Genomic DNA, 24,548 nt, shown 5'->3' with positions numbered 1-24,548 from the left:
GAGCCAAGCCTGGGGAGGATGCTTGAGGGAGCACCTGGTGGTTGGGCCATAGGCCATGAGGGCCAGCTTTAAGATATGTGCCATTCTTCCTGTCAGTCCTCCACCCACAGGAACTGTCATAGGAGTGAGGTCTAACGTGTGGTGCAGTGAAGTGTGGATGTATACTCAGCTATTAAGTCTTGCAACTGTTACATGTAACTTCACCTCATGGAATATTGTCCAATGCTACAACCAATTCAGTCCATGTAAAACAGTTGGAATAGCTCAGTCTATTCATTCTCCATGGGTCTCTGGCCCTTTGTCACACATGCTCTTCATAACTGAGGGCTTCATCAGGTGGTGTACTCATGCTCGCTCGGGAGCAGTTCACAGCCAAGAGGGGAATAAGAATTAACACCTCTAAGTCTGAGGCCATGGTCCTCAGGTAAGGAGGAGAGTTCCTGCCCCAAATGAAAGAATTTAAGTCTTGTTTACGAGGGTTAACCTACTATTATGATATCCAAAGATGTCTTAGAATATTTACAAATATCCTGACATAATAAAGTTTGAAACACTGCATTACCTTGAGTTTTTTTGATTGGTTGTTGCTGACACTTGGATATGTTGATGACACTGCACGTAATGTCAGTGATGATGTCATCTTCTCCATCATCTTGATCCGATAAAAATTAAACATTAATATAAATGATGTAAACAGAGAAAGTTGTTACTGTGATCATAATGAATGTGAACTTTCAACTAAACAGATGAAAGATCAGGAAGTCTGAGTCTCACCTTCAGGTTTCCTGAGAACACATCGTCTCACCAGCAGAACCAGTAACACCAGTAGAACCACCACACAGACTGATCCAACAAATGAAAACACAGAGAGAACAGGAGGAGAGAGTGATGGAGGAAGAGTGATGGAGGTGGAACCAGGAGGAGGTGTGGATGTAGGTGGAGGTGTGTTGGTGTGTTTGTCTAAAATAAAGCAAACACAGTCATTAAGTTGTTGTCACATTGTGAATGTTGAAACCTGCAGAAACACAGACAGGTGAGTGTGTCACCTGTGACAGTGATCCAGCTGGATGGAGACTCTCCATGACCGCTGATGTCACACTTGTAGAGGCCTTCATCAGACCTGGAAACATGCTGGATGGTCATGTGACCTGTAGGCTGCTTCCTGATGAGGGAGCCATCTTTATAGAAAGCAGCTGGGAGGTTGGAGGGAGTGGTCTTTGTTTTACAGAGCAGAGTGACGTCATCTCCCTCCATCACAGGGAGGACAGGACTCTGCAGGATCACTGATCCACCTCAACACAGAGACAAACTACAGCATTTCATCCATTTACACACAGCTTCATCAACACTAACTCCACACACTCAGCTTACCAGTGACTGTCAGGTTAACCATGTTACTGATGGGACCCTCTCTGGACTCACACCAGTAAACTCCAATGTCCCATGGATAAACATTGATGTCACAGGAAGAACCAACTGCCTCCCCCCACCCATCTCCACACGGACTCATCTGTTTTTTGCTTGTGTTTCTCCTCAGAGTCCATCCAGCAGAGCTGTCGTCCTCCTCACAGTTCAGAGACACAAGGTCTCCTCTAAAGAACTGAAATCTGCTGGGACTCACAGTCAGACGAGCTGTGAGGGTTAAAATGAAAAAAACAATTATCTGTTTATTTTACTCAAATCAGACACAAGTGTTAACATGTTTTGCTTAATCAGTTGTCTCATCAGTTTTATATCTTAGATCCATTCTGGAAGCATCAACTTAAGTTAAAAGCAATAAGAATATATATATATATATATATATATATATATATATATATATATATATATATATATATATATATATATATATATAAAAGAAGAAGTTTGCAATACATAAAATCATTAATAACAGAGGATTACCAGCAGGTAAAATAAGTAAAAATAAGTAAAATAATTTTCTCAGTAAATTTTTTTCTAAGGGTGCTACTGACACCAGATGGAAGTGACAACCCATCCAATCCACACACAAAGAAATCAAACCGTAGAAATCCATAAATTGTGTGAAATAAAGAGAAATGACAAAGGAAAGGGAGAGAGAGAGGTAGAAAGGCATGGGCAGTCATGAAACCAGCTGAAATCTATAAATAATTAGAAAGCAATTATCATGTCTCATGATGATTAAAACCAATGAATAGTTTTTATACAGTGTTAGTTTTTTTTTTACTATTTCTGTATCGCTTGTTCTTAGGTTTTGGTCTGTATGCTCCTCATCTTACTCTGTCTGTACTCTGTCTCTGAGTTCTGTCAGTGTATTTCCGGTTTTACTTTGAAGGTCCGTATCAGATGTTGGTGTATCCAGTTTGTATCCTCCCTGTCTCATCATATTCGTTGTCTCCCTCCTGTGCGCAGCTTCCTCGTTTCCCTCTGTGTTTATAGTGAGTTTATAGTTTTATATATATATTTATATATATTAATATATTAATTAATATATTAATATATATATTTGTTTATAGTGAGTGTTCTCTTGTACTTATCACTGGTTCATCTGTTTCCTCTGCACGTCTTCTCGTGTTTCTCCATGCATGTCTCCCCATGAGTTAAGGTTTTAGTTTAATTTCTTAGATTCTTCCCAGTTTATCTTTATCTTAGTTTCGGTCCTCCAACCTCTGCTCGGCCTGTTTTCTCACCATTTTGTAAATAAAGCTCACTCTCATCATCTGCGTTTGGGCACTTTTCCTTTCAACCCCGCACAACTGCCGCCACAGCTGTGACTGCTACACTTGTGTAATTGAAGGAAGGATAATGGAAAAATGTACAGAGCAATTCTTTATTAAAAAAAATCTTTTGCCATCTACCAGAGTGATGAAGATGAAGCGAGGGTCAACAGAGTCAAGCAAGACAATGATTGCAAAAACACACCCAAGGAAACTCAGCTGGTTTCACAAAAATGACATAAAGCTGCTAGTATGGTTCAGCCAATCACCTGAATCCAACTGAAAAATTATGGAAAGAATCCCAAAAGGCTGATTTTGTTCATCTGAACATAATGTTTTCAGTGGGGGAAACTTTTTGTAACTCATTCAAGTGACTTCTTCAGTCTCAGCTGACTGCAGGTTTAAAAACAGTACATTTGCATAATGAGTGAAACCAGCCCACTGAAGGAACAATGGGCTGCAAGGTTCCTTCACCATAATGATGCAAATTCTCATGACCATTGATCAACAACCACTGATCAATGGCCATGAGTACCATTCACAGAGAGTTGTTGGGGAATGGCTGCAATCACAGCGTTGTAAGATGGTGAAAGATGTACCCTTAGGCCCCCTCCTCGATTCAGAGATGGTCTTTCCCTCTTCACGTAAATGGCCTCCTTGACTCCGCGCTCAAACCAGCGTTCCTCCCTGTCCAGGATGTGTACATCCTCATCATTGAAAGAGTGTCCACTGGCCTGTAGGTGTAAATAGACTGCAGAGTCCTGGCCTGATGAGGTAGCTCTTCTGTGTTGTGCCATCCGCTTCGCCAGAGGTAGTTTGGTTTCCCCGATGTATAAATCCTGGCACTTAACAGCAAAATGATGTTACTAGTTTGTGTCCCTTCGTTGGCTTAAAGCACCTTGAGGCGACTTTTGTTGTGATTTGGCGCTATATAAATAAAATTGAATTGAATTGAATTGAATTGATCTGATCCTTGGGGTGGACGAATATTCGTGAAGTGTGTTTTAGGGTTTGTAAGCCACAGAGACGCGGTGTTTAGAGATAGGATATTGTTTACAAAGGGTTGAATTTAGGATGAGAAGTATTGTTTTTATATGCAGTTTCTTAAGTACAGGTGTTATAAAAGCTGATTTGAAAGGTGAAGGAAAACTGAATAATATCAGTTATTATGGTGAACACAGGGTAAGTTTTAAGAGGGTCAAACTGACGAGTGGATTACTTGAATTTTTGAATAAGGTGAATAATAAGAAAGGTGTTTAGAGATAGAGTATTAGTTACAAAGGGTTGAATGTAGGATAAGAATTATTGAGAAAGTTTGTTTTTATATGCAGTTTCTTAAGTAGAGGTAAAAGCTGGTTTGAAACGTGAGGGAGAATTGAATGATATCAGTTAAATTTTTAATAAGGTTGGAAATTGTAGAAACAGCAAAAAGGTTAACATTTCAAAGTATGCAAGTGAACGGTCATGAGGGAAGTGGTCAAGGCAAAGTGTAGCAGGTGTTTTAGATGTTGGTGAAACTTGTCAACTTTAGTGTTTAAAATTTACACTGATATATTAGATGATAAATAGAACAGGATTACAGATGAGATGAGAGAAGAAGGTTACTGACCTTGGTTTGTTGTGCAGCTCAGCAGTGAGATCAGAACTAAAGAGAAATGACACTCAGGTTGATTTGAGGTGAACATAAAGAACAACTTCACACAAACAGCTGACAAACACACAAACTCACTGAAAGATAAAATACTGGAAAAATGTGTAAAACTAAAAAAAAAGGGGGGGGGGAAACAAACAGAAACATGTATCCATTCTGCTGCTTGTCCACTTTAGACTCTATCACGGCTGTTATAAGATGAGTACAGGTCATCAGTCCATTGCAGACATTCACACCTACAGCCACTTTAGATTCATCAGTTAGTCTAACATGTCTTTGGACTGTGAGAGGAAACCTACACAGACACTAACCACTGCACCTCTGTCATGCCTGTACTTTTTAATTTACATATTTTTAAATTCTGTTTTTATTAACATGTCTTGAGGTTTATCCTCCAGTTATTGACAAGTAATGATGTAATTTTGTACTGTTCTCACAGTTTATATCTTGAAAGCAGCTTTTTTCTGTGCATTGACTTTAATGTGAGTATAAATGATCAACTACTTTTAAAGTCATGTGTCCACTGTGCAGCTGTGTTGATATAATGAGTGACTGATTTGAGCTTTTCACTGCCTGCTGTGTTTCCTCGACTCCTGAGCAAAGATAAAGAGTCAGTTCAGACCTGCAGTTGGTCCTCGTGGTGTTTTGAACCTGAATTCAGCCTGATTTGTTTTTCATGTCTTCTCCTCCATCATCAGTTATCAGGAGAGCAGACAGTCAAAGTACAAGAATTCAAACAAACACAGAGATTCTACTTACAGAGCAGACACAGCACAGATGTTTCCTTCATCGTCCTTCTCACTCATTTGAGCTTTTTTTCATTTCTGTCACTGACACCAAGTAACGCCCGCCCTCTTCCTCTGAGCACCAGCTTTCTATTGGTTCAAACACAGTGAGTGGGAGACTGACTTTATTGTCTAAAGATAGAAGTGAATATAATTATTTAAATATACTGTTCACCAGTGAAAAACCTGAAGTGTATTTTTTAAATACTTTGAATTAAAACACTAACTTAGATCTGACACACAAACAACAACACCAAGAGATGAAGAGTTTATCATTAATTGCTAAAAACATGCAGAAAAAACAAGTGTTTTAAAATAATCTGATTATGTCCAATAACTACAACGTTTCATTAATCCTCCTAAACAATTGTTTATGACCACTAGAGGGCGATGTTTGACTTTAAACACTACATGAATACAAAACATTGATTCTTTTACAGTTTGTTATAATAAGTGAATAAATAACACGTTCAGCATATCCTGCTCTTAATGAAAAAGCTTTATTTTCTTTAACTGTTGATACAAATTACATTCATTTATACATGTGATTGGAGGTTTGTTGTATGTTTGTTCAGGACAATAATAAAAGAAGGTCTCTGGACTACATAATCTAGAGATCAGACACCAAAATATTGTTGTTGAAAAAGATCAAAGTTAAATAGACCAAAACTCATCACAATGATATTGGTGCTGTTCTGTCGTCACACAAATACTGTATTTTATCTAAAAGAGTGTGTTACTGCCATGTGTGGTGATTTATATACATGCACATTATTGTTGTGCTCCAGTAAGACCTTACTCCTAATGATGCCATCATCATCAAGAGATTTGAGTTGAAGCTCAGCTGAACTCAGATTTATGGTTTGTAAAAGTACTTGAGAAATATGTACTAATCCTTTACTGCCATACTTCAGTGGAAGTTCAAATGTTCTTAAAAGTATCTGCTCCAGTTCTCATTTCTACTTTAAAGCATGTTTTGTATGTTATAAAGTTCGTTTTATGTCTCTATTTTACCCGTCTTACTTTTTAATTGAATTTTATGTTGTGCTTTGGTTCGTGGCGTAGTTTGTGATCAAGGTGATGCTGTAACAATATCAACCCTAAGATTTTACAACACACATTAAAGCCAACTTGAGAAGAGATGCAGTGACACTCAGAGAGCAGGTTTGCGATCAGGTTTAAATTGAGTGGGTTTTTTCAGTTCCACCTGTTCTTCATATCTGCTCAGTGATTTGGATTGATTTGATTTCAGCTCAGATAAAATTTGCATGAACTGGCCAGAAAGGTTTGTTGCAGCCACTGAAAATAAATGAGTAAAGACTGAATTAAAGACAAAAATTAAAGAAAAACTACTAATGTTTTCAAGACTTTATTAGCAATGAACAAAAAAAGTCACAGCATAAGAAAAAGTGAATGAATCAATAATATGCAACCTTGGACTTGAAATGCTAAAACTGCAGTAACAGACTCAAGAGTTTCCTTCATGAGAGAAAAGGGTCACAGTTTCAAAATTGTGCAGCCCTACACTGAATTTAGAAAAGCATAACAAGACTCACAGTTCAGCTACATGCTTTGGAACCTTCTTGCATTTTCAGTAGATCAAAACAGCCACAATAAACAGCACAACAGGAACTAACAGACCGTCAATGAGTGAAGAACAGAACAGAATCCATTTCCTCTTCAAACTGCTGTCAGACATTATCAAGCAATTATGCTGTTTTCTGCAGAGGATGATGATGAAACGGTTCATTGTCAAATATTAGAGTGAAATTGTGGATCCTTCTGAAGAGTTGGTGTCTGTTTTCAGATCATTTGTCTTTGTGTTCAGCAGCAGAAGATTCAGACTTCAGACATTTCAGTCTTTGGTTCTGCATTGGAACAATGTGAATCCTGACTCTGTTATTTACGTTCTCTGCAGTTCACAACAACAACAATAACAACAGCAATGACAACAAAAACAAAAACTATCAGACCAACTATCAGTCCACCACTCTTCTTCCCTGTGTCTCCTGCTGTCTGACCTGCAGGTGAGAAACAGGTGTGAGGTGTCAGCTGTCAGGTAGGTGATGAGTGAAGAACAGAACAGAATCCATTTCCTCTTCAAACTGCTGTCAGACATTATCTACTGCACTCTGATCACATTACTCAGACCAGTTGCTTTCTACAAAGTCTCATCAACAACATCTTTAGAAACAAACATCAACAAGTAGGAAGCAGCTTCACCTCTGATCACACACACACTCAACTCTACTCACTCACCTGGAGGATCAACTACACTCAGGGTGATGTTGCTGATGAGCTTCAAACTGTCTCCGTATTTCTGGACATGACACTCGTATGTCCCATTATCAGCAGTCGTCACATTGTTCAGAATCAAAGACACGTTTCCATTCTTCATCTCTCTGTCCTGCAGATCCACCCGGTTCTTAAAAGATGGATGCTGGTGCTCTGGATCCAACTGCTCATCCCGGTACAGAAGGACACATTGTTCTCCCAGGTCAGCTCTGCTCCATTTTACAACTGTGATGTTGTTGTTTGGTGCTTGACATGTCAGAGTTACGTTTTGTCCAGGCTCAGCTGTGATGGTTTCTGGGTCTGAAAGAGGAAACAAAACAGAGCAGAAAGGTTAAGGGTCAAAGTCCAACTGTTCACTTTCAAAGCAGCCAATCAGAGTGAGGAGCTACAGAGACGGAGATCACTGAGCTCACACATACTACAGTTTAAATCAGTTTTATTTATATAGCACCAAGTCATAACTTCCTATTAAAAAACACCTGAACAGCCGTGCAGGGCGGGGCCTAACAGACACTGTGGCTCAGAGGAAATAAATATTGAAGTTAAGACAAACTGATAGTTTAGATGTAAATTAGTAGATAATGAGTCATATAGAATTCATTCAGGTTATTGAGGGAGTGTTGAAAGCTGATGTTGTGATTTGTTGCTATAGAAATAAAACTGAATTAAATCCCCCAAAAAATGAAGATTTTCAAACTTATTCAAAACAATTTCAGTTTAGAATTTATCTGATTGAAAATACAACTTTGCGAGTTAAACTCTCTGACTTGATCCTTTCCTTTTTTTAGAATAGCCACAGTATCCAGAGTTGTTGCAGTGAGGATGTAGCACTCTTAACAAGATACCATGTTGGCACATGAAGAAGATAACAGTGGAGGAATTATATTATTAAACTTAGTTACAACAGGTTCAAAAATACATCTACTGTGATTAAATGTATTGCCCGCTGTTGTGTAAGTTATTATTTTAAATTTAAATCTTATTTGGAAATGAAAAGAGAAAAAAGGGTTTTCAGGAAGTTAAAAACACATGTTACACTTCTTTGTCTCTGTGAGATCTGATCACACCGACATGTTACATCCACACAGACTCCACCCAGCCTCGTGTCTCCATCACAAACACGGAAAAACTGAATCAATATGAAAATAAATCTTCAGGAAATATTGTTAAAATGTAAAGCAGACTGATGCTTTTTCTCTCTGTCCCACAGAGTGAATCTCACCTGCAGAGACAAACACGAAGAGGCCGACAAACAGCAAAGTCGAGCAGAGCGACGCAGTCACAGCAGACATTTCCGTCTTCTTCAACTCCGACGCTTTGATTGTTCTAAATGTCTGAGGATGGTAGTGATGTGAGGTTCTCTATCGAGGCTTCAAAGCTTGTGTAGAGTAGTTGCGGGGGCGTTTCCGCGATGCGCGTAATGAGGCTTCATTTATGAGAGGAACTGAAAATGATGACGTCCGAAGCCTCGCTGCCTGGCTGTACCACGCGACTGGTTCATGAAGCGGTTCGTACTTTGCCGCGAGCTATGACAGCGATATAGACTTCATTCATAATTTGGGTGTTTGATGGAGAGTTACGGAGTTTGGAGACAGTTTGGAGGTTTATGAGAGTGAGGAGAGAAAGTCAGGAGAGGATGGAGCCAGCTAAGAAGAGGAGGATGTCCTCCCCTGTGTGGAAACATTTTGATCTTATTCCTCCGAACAAGGTATGTAAATTTCTACAGAAGATGTATTTTCATAATACTGATGGTGCAATACAATTTATGTTAAGCGGGTTTACTTTTGTACAAGGTGAAGTGTTTGCTATGTGCCAGGGAGCTGGGATATAACAACAACACCACATCCATGCTTAGGCACTACAGAGCTTTGCATGAGAATAAGGGGAACACCGATTGTGGAGCAAGACCAGGTGAGCCATCAAATGCCATGATAATATAGCATGCAGTAATGTTACTAAGTGATATAACAATATTATACAACTGTAATAAGTTACGTGTGTGATATTTATATTTGTGCTTTGTTTTTATTGTCTTTCCTCAGAAGAACAATCTCCAATAGATGGAGACCTGGTTAGCATGGTGATTGAGGACTCCCAGCCATTTAGCATTGTGGAGGACAAAGGATTTAAAAGATCTGTTCAATCAATAAATCCTAGATATGTTCTCCCCACTAAAAAGGTCATAAAAGCACTGAAAATCTAGTTTTTACAGAATAAAATGTGAACAGGCAGACAGTGTGTAGCTGTCCATACCTCAACGTTACAAAAGCACAACCACTGTCCACACCTCACCTCACAGTAAATGATCATTTCCATTTTAAGCATTTCCAAATAATCATTTTCCATACTGCCAGTATAAATATACACAGCATACTGCCATCACTACAATATGCATGTTTTACACACTCCTTTTGTTGTTGACATTTACAGGCTGTGTGCAAAATGCCACACTCTTCAAATTCATGTCAACTAATATTTTTACGTCCACTAGATGTCGTACTAGAGCAAATGAAGCTTCAAGAAGCTTTGCGCTCGAGTGAACCAATTGGATGAAAAGCTTCAGTGCTTCATGAAGGTTCATCTGCCCATCACTACAGGATGGTTTTATTGAATAAATTTTATTGAAATAACTGAACCTGAGTTTAAATCCTGACTACATGAGATTAAATTTAAGGTTTAAATGATCCTGAAAGTCTCTGACTGTGACAACAGATTTGACTTTTTAGACACTCGTTCAAACTCAATACGTCCAGTTCATCGTCTCTGAAGGAAGTAACGTCAGAGTCACGTGTGTTTACGCTGCTGTAGGGTGACCATAAATAAGTGCGTTATAACTAAAGCGGTGAAATCTAAAGCAGGTCTGAGTGTTTAACAGGTTCAGTTCTTGAATGATCTCCACAGAACAACACAAACATCTCATCATCAATCATCAGCTACACACTAAAGACCATCATCAGCCAAAGGACTTCAACATGACGGCACTGTGTAAAGTATATATTGTACTATGGAGGAGGCAGCATTTAGCTGTAGCCTCCATCAAACTACAGAGAACTTTGTCCACCTTTGATTGTCTTTAAGTTGTGTTGGAGCCACAGAGAGCAAATCTTTGTTCTTCATGGAGAACCAGTGAGGCTGTTTGGACTTTCCTATGAAACATCAGTGCAGGAGTCTCTCAGTACATCTGTTTACAGTGAGGATGAAGAAGCAGCACAAACAGAGAAAACATATATGACTGTAATCAGAGTACAGGAGAGTAACTGAGTACACTTCCTGTTTGTGATTGACGTGATTTTCTTCTTTATATCATGTCAGATAAAGTCTGACAGCTTTTGGTTCTTCAGCTGATGAAACACATCAAATTCATTTAATTTCATGTGTTTTTACAGACTAAATCGGCCAACAGTGAATCAAATGTTTTACACTAACGTGACATGACGTTCATCTAACCAGCTGAACCAGTTAGTGGTTACAGTAACGGGTTAATCCACTAACGCTCACAGGCTTCAGTCAGCCTGTCAAATTACCTAAAAAACTGAAAGATGTCATTTTAAACACTTACTGTTTTTCTGAAGGATCTCTGAAACACTCAAACACTCTTCTGATCATCAGAGTGGAAAAAATAAAATTACCTACTGACAGATGAAAAACTGTGAGGTCAGTGTGTCCCATCGGTTTTTCAGCAGGTGAAATAGAAGCAACTGAAGTTTTGTTACAAAGAAGTAAAAAGTTAGGTGTAAATATTTGACAAATAAAAAAATCAAAAATCGATTTCCGCCAGGGGCATCTGTATCCAGTAAGGGTCCTAAAGCTAGACCCCCTATGCTAAGCGAGCCTACCGCAGACATGAGCGAGACAGATAAATATGAAGGCATGGCGGCTCGGACGTCACCCGGACCAACAAGGTCTGCGTCAGGTGTTAAGGAACCAGCGCACCCTGACGAGAAGTGGGCTACTGGAACAAGAAGGCATCGGTGGGCAAGAGACAAAAACAGGGCGTTGTTGGAATGCTACTACCAAGTAACCCTGGCGGAAGGGATTACATTAATAGGATGAGGGACCTATGGATTCATCGATACCCAACATCCACATTAATGGCGAAGCAACTAGTAGCTCAGTGTTCCAACATTTGAAAGAAGGGACTGCTCTCACGGCTAGAGATTGACGAGGTACAACATAAATGCTACGGCAAGGGGAGCCAGGACGCCAGGTCAGGGGGAAGATATCATCACCCCCACCTGAGATTGGGTACCAAGCCCCAAGTGCGATAGGAGAAGGATCGTTGAGTGCGAGAGGAACTGACCTGAAAGATAGGATCATGGCCAAGCTTGAAACCTGGACCCCCCATAGCCGGTTACCAAGATTATGTGAAGTACTCTCAGAAAGTCTGCTAGATGATGTTAATGCAGCACTACGGACGATACCTACAGCCATGATTACAGAGACTAACAAGCTGATCTACACTACGGCAGCAGTGATCAGTGAGATGCTTGGCTACAAGTTGAATAGCCACAAGGGGCAGTACCCTCCATGGAGAAGGAGGCTAGAGGCTAAAATCAAGGTAGCACGGAGGGAGGTTAGCCAACTAATGGAATTGCAGAAAGGTGCGACAAAGAAGGTGCATATACAATACAGCAAGCTGTCCATACCTGAGGCCTTGGAAACTGCCAAGCAAAGACTCACAGCCTTGGCCAGCCACTTGAGGAGGTACACCAGAGAGATAGAAGGCAGGAGAATAAACCAGCTGTTCTCCACAGAACCAGCAAAGGTGTACTCTTAGTGGCAAGGGAACAATAACAGAACAGCACCGCCAAGGCTGGAGACGGAGCAATACTTGAGGAGCATATGGGAGAAGGACACAACCCATAACGGCAATGCTCAGTGGTTAGTGGATCTCAGGGCAGACCATAGCAACCTCCCTGAACAGGGTCCGGTAACCATCACAGTGGCAGATATCCAAGAAAGGGTCTCCGGCATGAAGAGTTGGACAGCACCAGGGCCTGACATGGTTCACGCCTACTGGCTGAAGAAGCTGACTGCACTCCACGAGCATCTGGCAGCACAAATGAACCAGCTGCTAGTCAACGAGAGACACTCAGAATGGCTAACCGAAGGTCGGACGGTCCTGATCCCCAAGGACCCCAAGAAGGACCGGTCCCATCCAACTACCGACCAATAACCTGCCTCAGTACTACATGGAAGCTCCTGTCAGGCATCATATTGGCTAAGATGAACAGGCACATGGGTCAATACATGAGCGGGGCAAAGAAAGGGATTGGAAAGAATACCAGAGGCGCAAAACACCAGCTACTGGTAGACAGAACAGTCAGCCGAGACTGCAAGACCAGGCTGACCAACCTGTGCACAGCCTGGATTGATTCCAAGAAGGCCTATGACTCAATGCCCCACAGCTGGATACTGGAATGCCTAGAATTGTACAAGATCAACAGGACCCTAAGAGCCTTCATCAGGAACTCAATGGGGATGTGGCGTACAACACTAGAGGCCAACTCCAAGCCCATAGCACAAGTCACCATCAAATGCGGGATCTACCAAGGAGATGCTCTGTCCCCACTGCTATTCTGCATAGGCCTGAACCCGCTCAGTGAGATCATTAACAAGACTGGCTATGGATACCGTCTACGAAACGGAGCGGTTGTCAGCCACCTCCTGTACATGGATGACATCAAGCTGTATGCCAAGAGTGAACAAGACATCGATTCACTGATACACACTACCAGGATATACAGCAATGACATTGGATGTCATTCGGGCTGGAGAAGTGTAGTCGGATGATAACAAAGAGAGGGAAGGTAGTCAGAACTGAGGGGATTGAACTACCACAGGGCATCATTGCAGACGTAGAGGACAGTTACAAGTATTTGGGGATCCCACAGGCAAATGGGAACCATGAAGAGGCCGCTAGGAAAGCTGCAACCACCAAGTACCTGCAGAGGGTCAGGCAAGTCCTGAGGAGTCAGCTGAACGGTAAGAACAAGAGCTGGTATAATAAGTTGGCCAAAGGAGGCGATAGAAGTCACTGACATAAAGACAAGAAAGCTCCTGAAATACAGACAATTTATCTCTTTACTCTTAAAGTTAGCAAATATGTTTTTATATTTATCAATAAAAAATAAACATTTAGTCTGATTTGATGTTACAATTTAAAAAGTGTTTGTGTTTTTATCTGAAGAATTTGTAAATATCTGGTTTCCACTGTATATTTGATGATTGTCAGCACAAAGAGGGAGAGAGAGGCGAATGAGGACAGAACAGGGATGGAACAAGAGCAGGTGAGACACACATGTTAGCCAAATGGTTGTTTACTAAAAGTAGGTACTCATGTATCTCGTACCTATTGTTTCTTTTTAGGTTTGTTATTTATAATTTATTGCTATAGTGAATAGCCGGCCATTAACAGTAGAGATCCTAAATGATCCAAATTTAGAGCATCCTACACCAAATCATATTCTCATGATGACGTCCAGTCTTATTCTACCTCGTCCTGGTGAATTTGTGAGCATGAACCTGTACTTAAGAAGGAGAAGGGGCCAAGTTCAATTTTTAGCAACTGAATTCTTGACAAGGTGGAAGAAAGGAATACCTTCTCAATCTTCAACAGAGACAAATAGGGCAAAAAGATAAAAGGAGTGCAAAGGTAAATGACATTATTCTTCAAGAGAACAATTCTCCAAGGAACAAGTAGAAACTAGCACGAGTAACAGAGGTATATCCAAGCACAAATGGAAGACTTGTTAAATCCCACTCATACTGAATTTCTGACCATTACTGCACACTCTCACTGTCCATCTCTGTCACTCCTGTCTGTTCCCCAAACCTACCTCCACCCTCAGACTCATTGATATCCATGGTTTTAATGTGATGTCAGAACTACTGCCACCACCATGCTTCACTGTGGGGACGCTGGTCTCAAGCAAAGAGCAAGCGGGACACGCCCATGTCTTTGAGTTTAACTCAACCAAAAGGACAGATAGTTGCTTTGCTATCAGCATTTATTTAGCGCTGTCAGAAGGCCGTAGAGTATGACAGCCACATGTAAGCAAACCTCTCCTAACCCTCCTGTATTTGGCATGATGCCATCTCAGATTTATTTAAGCCGGTGTTATTAATGATTCTTATTGCTCTTTGTTGGAATATATATATTGGTTGGAAATGCTCTTCATTAAGGACGACACCTGTCACTGGTTTAATATCATGCAGTTCCTCACAGTGACAACCTGAGTGCAGTATCTCTCTGCTGACTGTGTTACTATTAGTTTAATAATATCAATGTTCACATGTAGAGCGTCATTATCACACTGATGAACATTAGTGCTGAAATGCTGCAGTGAATGTGTCCTAATGTCATTATTATTGTATGTGGAGAGTTGTAGTTACTGACAGTGACTACTGGAGGAATTGGAAATCGCTCCACAGAAACAGTCTGACGAGTCAGTCATAGCCCCAAGCACCAGGTATAACATTTGCTAAACATCCACCTTTGTTGTAGTGTTCGTGTCGCACACAATGAACTAATCCAAGTAGGGAAAAGAGTTATTAGTGACTGATGACATCCCAAAATCTCTGTTCTAAAATAAAGGGTAATTAAGATGATCATTACATTTGAATGAAAAACACACATTTACTGACAAAAAACCAAGTTCTACATCATTGATATGCAGTTTTTAACAAAAACTACCAAAGAAAAGCCCAAAGTCTTAAACTGAAAAGAAGTTATCTGCTTAATACCTGAAGCATTAAATGAAATCATTAACACCAAGTATTACAGACACAAATCAAGGCTGTGACATGTCACTGAGGATATCAACATATTTGAAAATGCTTCAAAAATCGGGCTTGTGAATGATTCCAACAGCTTCATGTGTCTGTTAAACTTAGCTGAAAAACAAAACATTGAACAGGTTTGACAGAAATACAATAATAGAAGCTACAGTAGTTAAAGACAAGCATTTTAGCAATCTGATGGTGGATTATATGGGGGCCAGAAGCCACAGGAAAGATGATGTTCCCAAACCGTAGAATGGATGTTGTCTCCATGGTATCAGCTCCGTTTGCGCTGCACAAGCTCCGCCCTCATAGAGGCAGACTTGTCTCAGTGTGTGGGCTTATGTTTCATTTGTCAAGCTTCAATAAACTGCTTCTGGAGGAGGAATAAGTGTGCTCCCTTAAAAGAGCACCACTTACGGTCCATTCATTGTTTTGACACAAACAGAGAAAATGAGCACCGTCACAGCACTTTTAATAGCTTGACTTAATAAAAACTGCATCAAAAACTGTTGAGCCAATCTATTTTCAGCTTATATGGCTGAAACATTTTCAAATGACGAGCTTCCAACAATGAGTGAAACGGTAAGAGCATGTGGAGAGTTTGGAAAAATCTCATTAAGAAAGAGAAATCAAACATTTGGATTCATTTTAATGAGTTCAGACTTGTTGAAAATGCAGAGGAGCTGGTTGTGAACTGAGCTTCAGAGAAACACAACATACTGATATTCACTGTGAAGCTTTGAGTGGAAAAAGACAGAAAAACAACATGTGGATCCTTGAATAACAGGAGCTTCCATCTTTAAAGGACTGAAGAGGAAGAAGTTTACAAGGAATCATTTAGAGCAGTTTAAAGCATCAACTGATTGAATCCATGAATCTGAAAACGTGTTTGTGAGTGAAAGAGACAGACATGTACAGACTGAACTATCTGTTCAACACTCAGCACAGGGACACTGAGGAACCAGGAGACAAGACACCAAAGCCAGGATAAAGAGTTTCAGTAAATGTGGTGTTGAAGGTGTGGAGGTGGGTCAGAGTGTCAGAGGAGACTCTGTAGAGGGACAGAGTGCCAGCAGGACAGTCCACATACACTGCTACTCTGTTCGAGACAGAGGAGGAGATGCATGTTACTCTCTTATTGTGCCAGACAGATGGAGGACCATCACCAGAGCAGATGAGACTCCAGGACTGATCATTCCATCCAAACAAACAGTCACCACTGCCTCCTTTCCTTCTGATTCTTCCGTAACTCACTGATATAAAAACTCTTCCTGTCCACTCGACCTCCCAGTAACAGTGACCAGTCAGACCATCTCTACACAGCAGCTGTTTACAAACATCAAATCTGTCCGGATGATCAGGATATGATTGAACCTCCTCAGCATGTGTCACCTTCCTGTTGTTGTCAGACAGTTGGAGCTTTGTGTGTACTGTGTTTCTGTCGATTGTGAGTTGACAGCAATCTGATGGAGAAAACAAACACAATCCAGCTGCAGTTATTGATCCATCATCTGTTCATTGATTGACACTTTAAGGATGATTCCTGACATCAGAGATGTGAATGAGTGATGTGACAGTTTGAAGATGGTTGAATGTGTGCTGCTTTGTTTTCATGAATCACATAAAAACACACTTACACTTCCTCAGACCTGGTGTCAACCATCGGACTCCAGCAGGCTCCACCCTGAAAGGAGGAGAGGGCTCAGACCAGCACAGTCTCTTTCAGCATGAGAGCTACAACGCTCTCATACACAGACTGTAAGAAACTGGTAAAGGAACAGTACAACATTTTCACATTCAGTGTGATTACTGTACATGACCTCTGACTGAGTGCAGCCTTTGTTTTAATGTCACCTGAAACCTGTTCATGTTCTGATTTAACAGCAGATTTCTCCACATGCACACAGAGAAATTTCTGCCTCTGTCACACAAACAGTGGACCATATATATATATATATATAAATTTCATGTTGAAACAATTAAGGGACCACTGTATTCCTACAGTGCTACAGATTATGTCCTTTACCCAGTTCCCTGTATTTGATGTTTGATTTAATGAATGTTGCACAACCTCCACCATTAGCTTCAAGCCTATCATATCTAAATGCAGTGTACCAATGGAAAACTAACTCTAACCTCAGCTTAAGCCATGTTTCCTGTAAACAGATAACATGTGAAAACTGCGTCTGCCAGTTTCTTCTGCCCAGTCTTTGATGTTTTCTTCACTTTCTTAGTTAGGTGTTTAGACGCATTGTCCAGAAGAAGCAAACACTTTCTGCACCCTGCTATTTCTCACATCTTGTACCAGCAGGTCACTAGCGCCGGCTGCTTTCTTTGTCAGGACCTTCCAGAAACAGGCAAGAATACCGGTCCAGACCTATACAAGCTGTCGGTCAGCACCCCTACCACTGTTCCTTCACAAGTCCGAAGTTTGTAATCCTGTGCTTTGCTCCCACCCATCTCGTTTGCAGGTAGCTCCCAGTATATATACTGTCCTCTTTTCCTGTGTCTGCTCTGGATTTCTGTTTTATAGACTTTGTCTATACCTCATTTTTGAGTTTTGCATTTGGGCCAATAAACGCTCTCTTTGGACACTTCCTTCCTGTCTCTGTGTCTTCCACCTGGGTCATCTCTAAATGTATTTATTATTCTTTTTTTTTCCTTATTTCCATTATTTTATAGATTATATTGGCTTTTCAAAGCACATTGTGACTTTTGTCTATGAAAAGCAATAAAATACATAAATACATTTCTGCAGGGCTGAACTGTTAACTATACTGAGATATCTACAAATTTTTCCTGGAGAAGCTCTCCCTGTCCAGGTGGTCATACCACGGCAGGCCTTGTCACAGAGGGGTAGGCAAACCCAGAGTTTGCCCACCCCGCAAAGACAACGGGGCCCTGTCTGGCAAGCACGGTTTGTCAAACTCTCACCCCGGTCCACATCTGCGTCCGGAAAGCCTCGCCCTGGTCGACAGGGCATGCATACGTGCATACATAATAAATAAAATAAAAGTGTGTATGTGGAAATATGTTTATGTATGTATGTATGGATGGGTGTATCTGCATGTCTGCAGGTGTATGTATAACTTGTAAATGTCTTTCTTGTGTAAATGTAAAATTGTCTGTTATTGTATAAATACTTACGCTATTGTATATTTCACACACAAGGAGAGATGATAAAATGCCTTTCACTGCTCTTGTTACAGTGACAATACAGAGCTATTCATACTTGAGAGTGTCCAGTCTCCAGCGTGGATCGTTCAGTCCAGCCGACAGCAGCTTTATTCCTGAGTCTCCTGGATGATTGTAGCTCAGGTCCAGCTCTCTCAGATATGAAGGGTTTGAGGTCAGAGCTGAGGCCAGAGACGTACAGCCTTCCTCTGTGATCAGACAGCCTGACAGACTGCAAAAACACAAAACAACAATTCATCTGTGAACAATAATTGTCTGTTTGTCAGACACAATAACATCCATCTTCTTCCGCTTATCTGGGGCCGGGTCGTGGGGGCAGCAGCCTAAGCAGAGAAGCCCAAACCTCCCTCTCCCGGAGGAACACCAAGGCTTTTCCAGGCCAGTTGAGAGATATAATCTCTCCAGCGTGTCTTGGGTCGGCCCCAGGCCTCCTTCCGGTGGGATGTGCCCAGAACACCTCACCAAGGAGGGCGCCCAAAAGGCATCCTTGTCAGACGCTCGAACCATCTCAACTGGCTCCTTTCGATGTGGAGGAGCAGCGGCTCTACTCTGACCTCCCTTCTCCCGTCACTCGTGAACAAAACCCCAAGATACTTAAACTCCCTGACTTGGGGTGGGCACTCCACCCTTTTCCGGCTATACCGACTATCCAATTAGAATAGAGAAGTGACGGTTGTTAGTAGTGTGGGGAGGGGGAGCAGGTTATATTAGGCATACACGATCTGTAATGCTTTAGACCTTTTGATGCTTGCTTGCGTCTACAGCTCTCCTTTTTCGGAAATGTAGAATAAAGATGATTTTTGAGCTCTGACCATTCTTGAGTCTGTTTTTTCTCGGCCCAGTTAAAAGAATAAAAGAATCTGGTATAATAATATGCGCATCCACTGCTGTCCCAGGTTTGAATGGTCGTCAAAATGGAGAGATATATCTGACAGTTACGAAAAGAAAAGCATGAGAGACAAATGAGGCAAGCGCCGATAACAAGCCAAAAAATAAGCCTCATAAGAAGCTCATACTCCCCGCAGATTTAGATACGGTTTCAACCATGCTCAGTGAGATGAGTGCTGAAAAATTAAAGGCCGTCCCCATCTCAAATGACACAGTTTCAAGGCGCACATGTGATATTTCATTTAACATTGAAGAACAAGTCATTGACGCGCTGAAGGACAAACTGCTGGTACAAGTAAAATGCTAACATGAGTCTTTGAGCTCAGAGAAGAAATTCAGATGGTTTTATAGGAGAAAGGCATGCATAAAGTTGCAAGCAAGTTTAATGATGAAGACTTCCTGATGAAGCTAGCCTATTGCATCGATTTATTTGAAAAGCTTAATGACTTAAATCTTCAGTTTCAAGGCAGCTGCAAACATCCAGGGAGACAATATCATTGCATTCACTTGAGAACTTGAGATGTACAGCAGGTGACTTGATGAAGCAAATGTTGATTCCTTTGAGAATCTGATCAACTTTGCCAAACCCAGTGAGTTGGGAGCTAGCAAAGCAATCCTGTGTTTTAAAGAGCACATCTCTTCCCTGAGAGCATTTTTTCTGAAATTCTTCCCAGACAACAGTGCTCAGTATGCCTGGGGGAGAGATCCATTTAATGCATCTGTACCTGCTGATTTTACTTATGCTGAAGAAGGCCAGCTCATTGAGATCAACTTTGACTCCACACTTAGGCTGAGGTTTGCAGCACAAACACTAAGTGAATTCTGGCTTGGTGTGGAGAGGGAGTATCCACACAGGACAGAGAGCTGTGGGCATTCAACTTCTGTTTGCTGCGTCCCATCTATGTGAGGTGGGTTGAAAACCATTTGAACATTGAACATGACTTTAGAGTGGCAGTATCAAGCCTGCAGCCACGTTTTGAAAAGCTCTGCAGTCAAAAACAGGCTCACTGCAGCCTCCAAGAGTGAAAAGTATTAAGCTCTCACTAAATGTTTTTTTTCCCCATCTCTGTTCACAAATGTTTTTTCTGTTTTTATAAGACTAAGACTAAACTTTATTTTTGCATTTCGGGCAAAGTTCACATCCTGTTTAACTTGTTGCTTTTTTGAATATGTGGCGCAGACTAATGAAGCAGTCTAGTGACATAAGTCACAAATAGTTGTTTGAAAAGAAACAAAAGTATAAAAGAGGTCACTTAACAACTTTGTTAAGGTTAGATATCTGTGCAATATTAAAAAATCACATTTTAAATGATCATTTAAAATCCTGACCTGAGAGTTTCAAGTTTACAGTGTGGACTCTCAACTAAAGCAGACAGAAGCTTCACTCCTGAATCCTGCAGGTCGTTGTTACTCATGTCCAGCTCTCTCAGACTACAGGACTGCAAGGTGAGAACTGCGGACAGAGCTTCACAGCTTCTCTTTGAGAGGTTACAGTAGGTCAGTCTAAGGGAAACAAAAAACAAAAGTCAAAAACATATCTGTGATCAGTTGAAATCGCCTTGATGGTTAAATAATCACCAGTGATGCATTATATCACCATTGGTCACTTTTCTAACACTGTTGTTAACCAAAATTAAATCTCGATTAACAACAGTGCTGTTATTTAAAGAGGACCCATTAATTTTATTTATTTTTATGTTTTATTTTAGGTAGCTACACAATTTATTATCCTTCTGAAATCTGTTTACTCTCCTATGAAACACAATTTTCTTTTCTGATGTGTCACTTTCATGAGGCACAGCACTGAATAACATCATTTATGGTTCCTGATTAGAAACGGAAACCTCTCACATTTATCGATCCATGTTGGTGACTGAATCAAATCTGGGATATGACAGTGGACAGCAGAAACCTTCACAGCAACGGAAATTACACCAACAAATTCAGATCAATCAATTCCAAAACCAGCAGGTTAAAAATAGTTTACTCCCACTGACAGTGAAGAATACACCTCCTCCCCTCTCCCTATAGCTGTCTTCAGGCTGGAAGTGATTCACAAGCCAAAAAAACCTTAATGATATCTGATGACTTCAATTAAATACAGACAAAATAACATCTGGCGATGTTAAGCAGGTGATGAACCTTCAGGTAAGCTACTGAAGAGACAACCAATGAGAGCAAAGAATATCGTCAGTTGACATATGACCTGCTGGTAAATACATTAGCTGGTCACCTAAGCAACAGGAGCTTGGAATATCTGCATGTAACCAGCTGGCAGCATCAAAGCATCAAAGGAGATATTTCCGAGCTTTTATGGAGATGTCTATATGTTTGTGAGCCAGATTCTACATGTTTTAGTATAGATTGGATTTGGATGAGGAAAAAGGAAAAAGTTGCTATGAATGAATCCATAGATTTGATTCTGAGCTGATAATCAATCCACCATGTCCAGTAGTTGTCTTTGTTCTTACATGAATGGCAGATTATTAAAGCTGTCATATTACATATAAAAACAGTCAATGAAACAAACTGGCTCTGCTCTGAACTTTGATAACCACTTTATGAATGAGGACATAAAAGCGAGCGTCAAAAGATTGAGTAAAACAGGAATAGATGGGATAGCTGAAATAAGAAAAAAGACATATACCAAAAACAATTGACCATTAAAGAGGACATAAATGAGTAGGCTTGTTCTCAGGAGGATATACATTGACTGTATACGTGATGTAACCATAATTGAAGTATATCTTCAGCTGAGATTTTATTGAGCTCAGAGGGAGATGAGTAAGACTGACAGCCCTGGCTCAGAGGTTAAAACTTGGAGCTTTTCTGCCTGACGATGCACTGGGTTCTCCTCACTTAAAAATGTTAAATGCTGCCTGCTGTGCCAAGGACACACTCACAAAAAAATCTCATGTTTCATTTTCTAATAAATAAAAAACATTAAACGATTGTGTGGAAAGGTAATCCAGGTTAGGGTCACCTAGATAAATTGTAAATTATGTAAATCTAAATTTTTGAGCACACGTTTATGTCTGTGAAGGTTCTCAGTCATCCAGGTCATTGTAGTCTAAGGAGCACACGTTTACTTACAGAGCTTTGTTGGAGGCTTTGACCACTGGCAGCAGCCTCAGAAGAGCCTCCTCTGAAGCAGAGTATTTCTTCAGGTCAAACACATCCAGATCTTTTTCTGATGACAGTAAGATGAAAACCAGAGCTGACCACTGAGCAGGAGAAAATTCATCTGTGGGGAGACTTCTTAATCTCATGTACCACTGAATATCCTCCACTAGAGAATGGTCATTCAGTTCATTCAGACAGTGGAACAGATTGATGCTTTTCTCTGTAGACAGATTCTCACTGAGCTTCTCCTTGATGTACTGGACTGTTTCCTGGTTGGTCTGTGAGCTACTTCCTGTCTGTGTCAGCAGGCCTCGTAGGAGAGTCTGATTGGTCTGCAGTGAAAGACCCAGGAGGAAGCGGAGGAACAAGTCCAGGTGTCCATTTGGACTCTGTAAGGCCTTGTCCACAGCACTCTGGTAGAAGTGTATCTCTGCAGATTCTCTTGTTTCAGATTTCTGGGATGTTGTTTGTTGTTCTTCCAGCAGATTGAGTCCAGATTTGATGAAGGTCAGGTGGACATGAAGAGCAGCCAGAAACTCCTGAACACTCAGATGGATGAAGCAGAACACCTTGTCCTGGTACAGTCCTCTCTCCTCTTTAAAGATCTGTGTGAACACTCCTGAGTACACTGAGGCTGCTCTGATATCGATGCCACACTCTGTCAGGTCTGATTCATAGAAGATCAGGTTTCCTTTCTGCAGCTGATCAAAAGCCAGTTTCCCCAGAGACTCAATCATCTTCCTGCTCTCTGGACTCCAGTGTGAATCTGTCTCAGCTCCTCCATCATACTTGACCTTCTTCACTTTAGCCTGAACCACCAGGAAGTGGATGTACATCTCAGTCAGGGTCTTGGGCAGCTGTCCTCCCTCTCTGGTTTCCAGCACATCCTCCAGAACTGTAGCAGTGATCCAGCAGAAGACTGGGATGTGGCACATGATGTGGAGGCTTCGTGATGTCTTAATGTGGGAGATGATCCTGCTGGCCTGCTCCTCATCTCTGAATCTCTTCCTGAAGTACTCCTCCTTCTGTTCGTCAATGAACCCTCTGATCTCTGTCACCATGCCAACACATTCAGGAGGGATCTGATTGGCTGCTGCAGGTCGTGTGGTTATCCAGAGGCGAGCAGATGGAAGCAGATTCCCCCTGATGAGGTTTATCAGCAGCACATCCACTGAGGTGGACTTTCTAGGGTCAGTTAGGATTGTCGCTTTGTGGAAGTCCAGAGGAAGCCGACACTCATCCAGACCATCAAGGATGAACACAACCTGGAAGTCTTCAAAGCTGCAGATTCCTGCTTCTTTGGTTTCAGTAAAGAAGTGATGAACAAGTTCCACCAAGCTGATCTTTTCATCTTTCAGCACATTCAGCTCTCTGAACGTGAATGGAAATATGAACTGGAAGTCCTGGTTGGCTTTGTCTTCAGCCCAGTCCAGGGTGTATTTCTGTGTTAATACTGTTTTCCACATGCCAGCCACTCCCTTTGTCAGCACTGTTCTGATTGGTTCATCTCTTCCAGGTGAAGCTTTAAAGATGTCTTCTTGTCTGATTGTTGTTTCTGGTCTGTCTGGTTTCCTGGTTGCTGTTTCAATCTGTCTGACCTCATGTTCATCACTGACCTCTGCAGCCCCTCCCTCTGTGATGTAGAGCTCTGTGTAGATCTGATTCAGAAGGGTTGGGTTTCCTGCTTTAGCGATCCCCTCAAACACACACTGGAACTTCTTCTTCAGAGTAGATTTAAGGTTACGTTGACAAACTGCAGGGTTTTCTAAATAAATGTAGAATATCACTTTTAAGTGGAAATAAAGACTTAACTACTAAAATAATGAATCTTTAAAACATGTTGCTTCATCTCTTGAGACATTAGTTAATGTTTCATGCATCCGGCATTAAATCTTTAGAGGATTCCTCTTACTGCTCTGCAGACTCTCAGCCAGCTCCTCCTGCTTCATTTTCTTCCACTGTGATCTTCACAAATGCCTCTCTGCTGCTCCTCTCCTTATCATCCTCTCTCTGACTCTCAAAGCATTCTGGGTAATCTGGACTCAGAACCTTCTTGATCTTCTTCAGCTGTAAACAGATAAATAAAAGTAATTGTTGTACATGTACAGACCATAAATATGGAGACTGACC

General features: G+C 41.1%; 2 protein-coding genes across 2 annotated transcripts; both read right to left on the bottom strand.

The window, feature by feature from the left end:
* Window positions 1–6,570: 6,570 nt before the first annotated feature.
* Window positions 6,571–8,735, bottom strand: LOC134617575 (putative butyrophilin subfamily 2 member A3). The gene is made up of 3 exons (XM_063462869.1): window positions 8,650–8,735; window positions 7,392–7,727; window positions 6,571–7,153 (listed from the first exon to the last, which is right to left on the bottom strand). The coding sequence occupies exons 1-3, from the start codon at window positions 8,717–8,719 to the stop codon at window positions 7,032–7,034; spliced, it is 528 nt and encodes a 175-aa protein (XP_063318939.1). The 5' UTR covers window positions 8,720–8,735; the 3' UTR covers window positions 6,571–7,031.
* A 7,416-nt stretch (window positions 8,736–16,151) lies between these two features.
* LOC134623824 (stonustoxin subunit beta-like) lies at window positions 16,152–24,021 on the bottom strand. The gene is made up of 4 exons (XM_065470210.1): window positions 24,017–24,021; window positions 20,625–20,798; window positions 18,445–18,618; window positions 16,152–16,659 (listed from the first exon to the last, which is right to left on the bottom strand). Exons 1-4 carry the CDS (start codon window positions 24,019–24,021, stop codon window positions 16,152–16,154), a joined length of 861 nt encoding a protein of 286 aa, XP_065326282.1.
* Window positions 24,022–24,548: the final 527 nt, after the last annotated feature.

The sequence above is a fragment of the Pelmatolapia mariae genome, linkage group LG3_W, assembly GCF_036321145.2.
Source record: "Pelmatolapia mariae isolate MD_Pm_ZW linkage group LG3_W, Pm_UMD_F_2, whole genome shotgun sequence".
NCBI lineage: Eukaryota > Metazoa > Chordata > Actinopteri > Cichliformes > Cichlidae > Pelmatolapia > Pelmatolapia mariae.
The sequence above is the reverse complement of the archived record's forward strand: the minus strand, read 5'-3'. Positions and strand labels throughout refer to the sequence as shown.

Excerpts from the sequence above, each read along its gene's own strand:
- LOC134617575 (XM_063462869.1), bottom strand. The coding sequence starts at position 8,719 with ATGTCTGCTGTGACTGCGTCGCTCTGCTCGACTTTGCTGTTTGTCGGC. Across the intron at positions 7,728-8,649 it reads CTTCGTGTTTGTCTCTGCAG|ACCCAGAAACCATCACAGCT; the intron begins GTGAGATTCACT and ends TTCCTCTTTCAG. Across the intron at positions 7,154-7,391 it reads GAGTGTAGTTGATCCTCCAG|GTCAGACAGCAGGAGACACA; the intron begins GTGAGTGAGTAG and ends TCTCACCTGCAG.
- LOC134623824 (XM_065470210.1), bottom strand. Across the intron at positions 18,619-20,624 it reads TGTAAACTTGAAACTCTCAG|TCTGTCAGGCTGTCTGATCA; the intron begins GTCAGGATTTTA and ends GTGTTTTTGCAG. Across the intron at positions 16,660-18,444 it reads TGGAGACTGGACACTCTCAA|AATCGACAGAAACACAGTAC; the intron begins GTATGAATAGCT and ends CTGTCAACTCAC.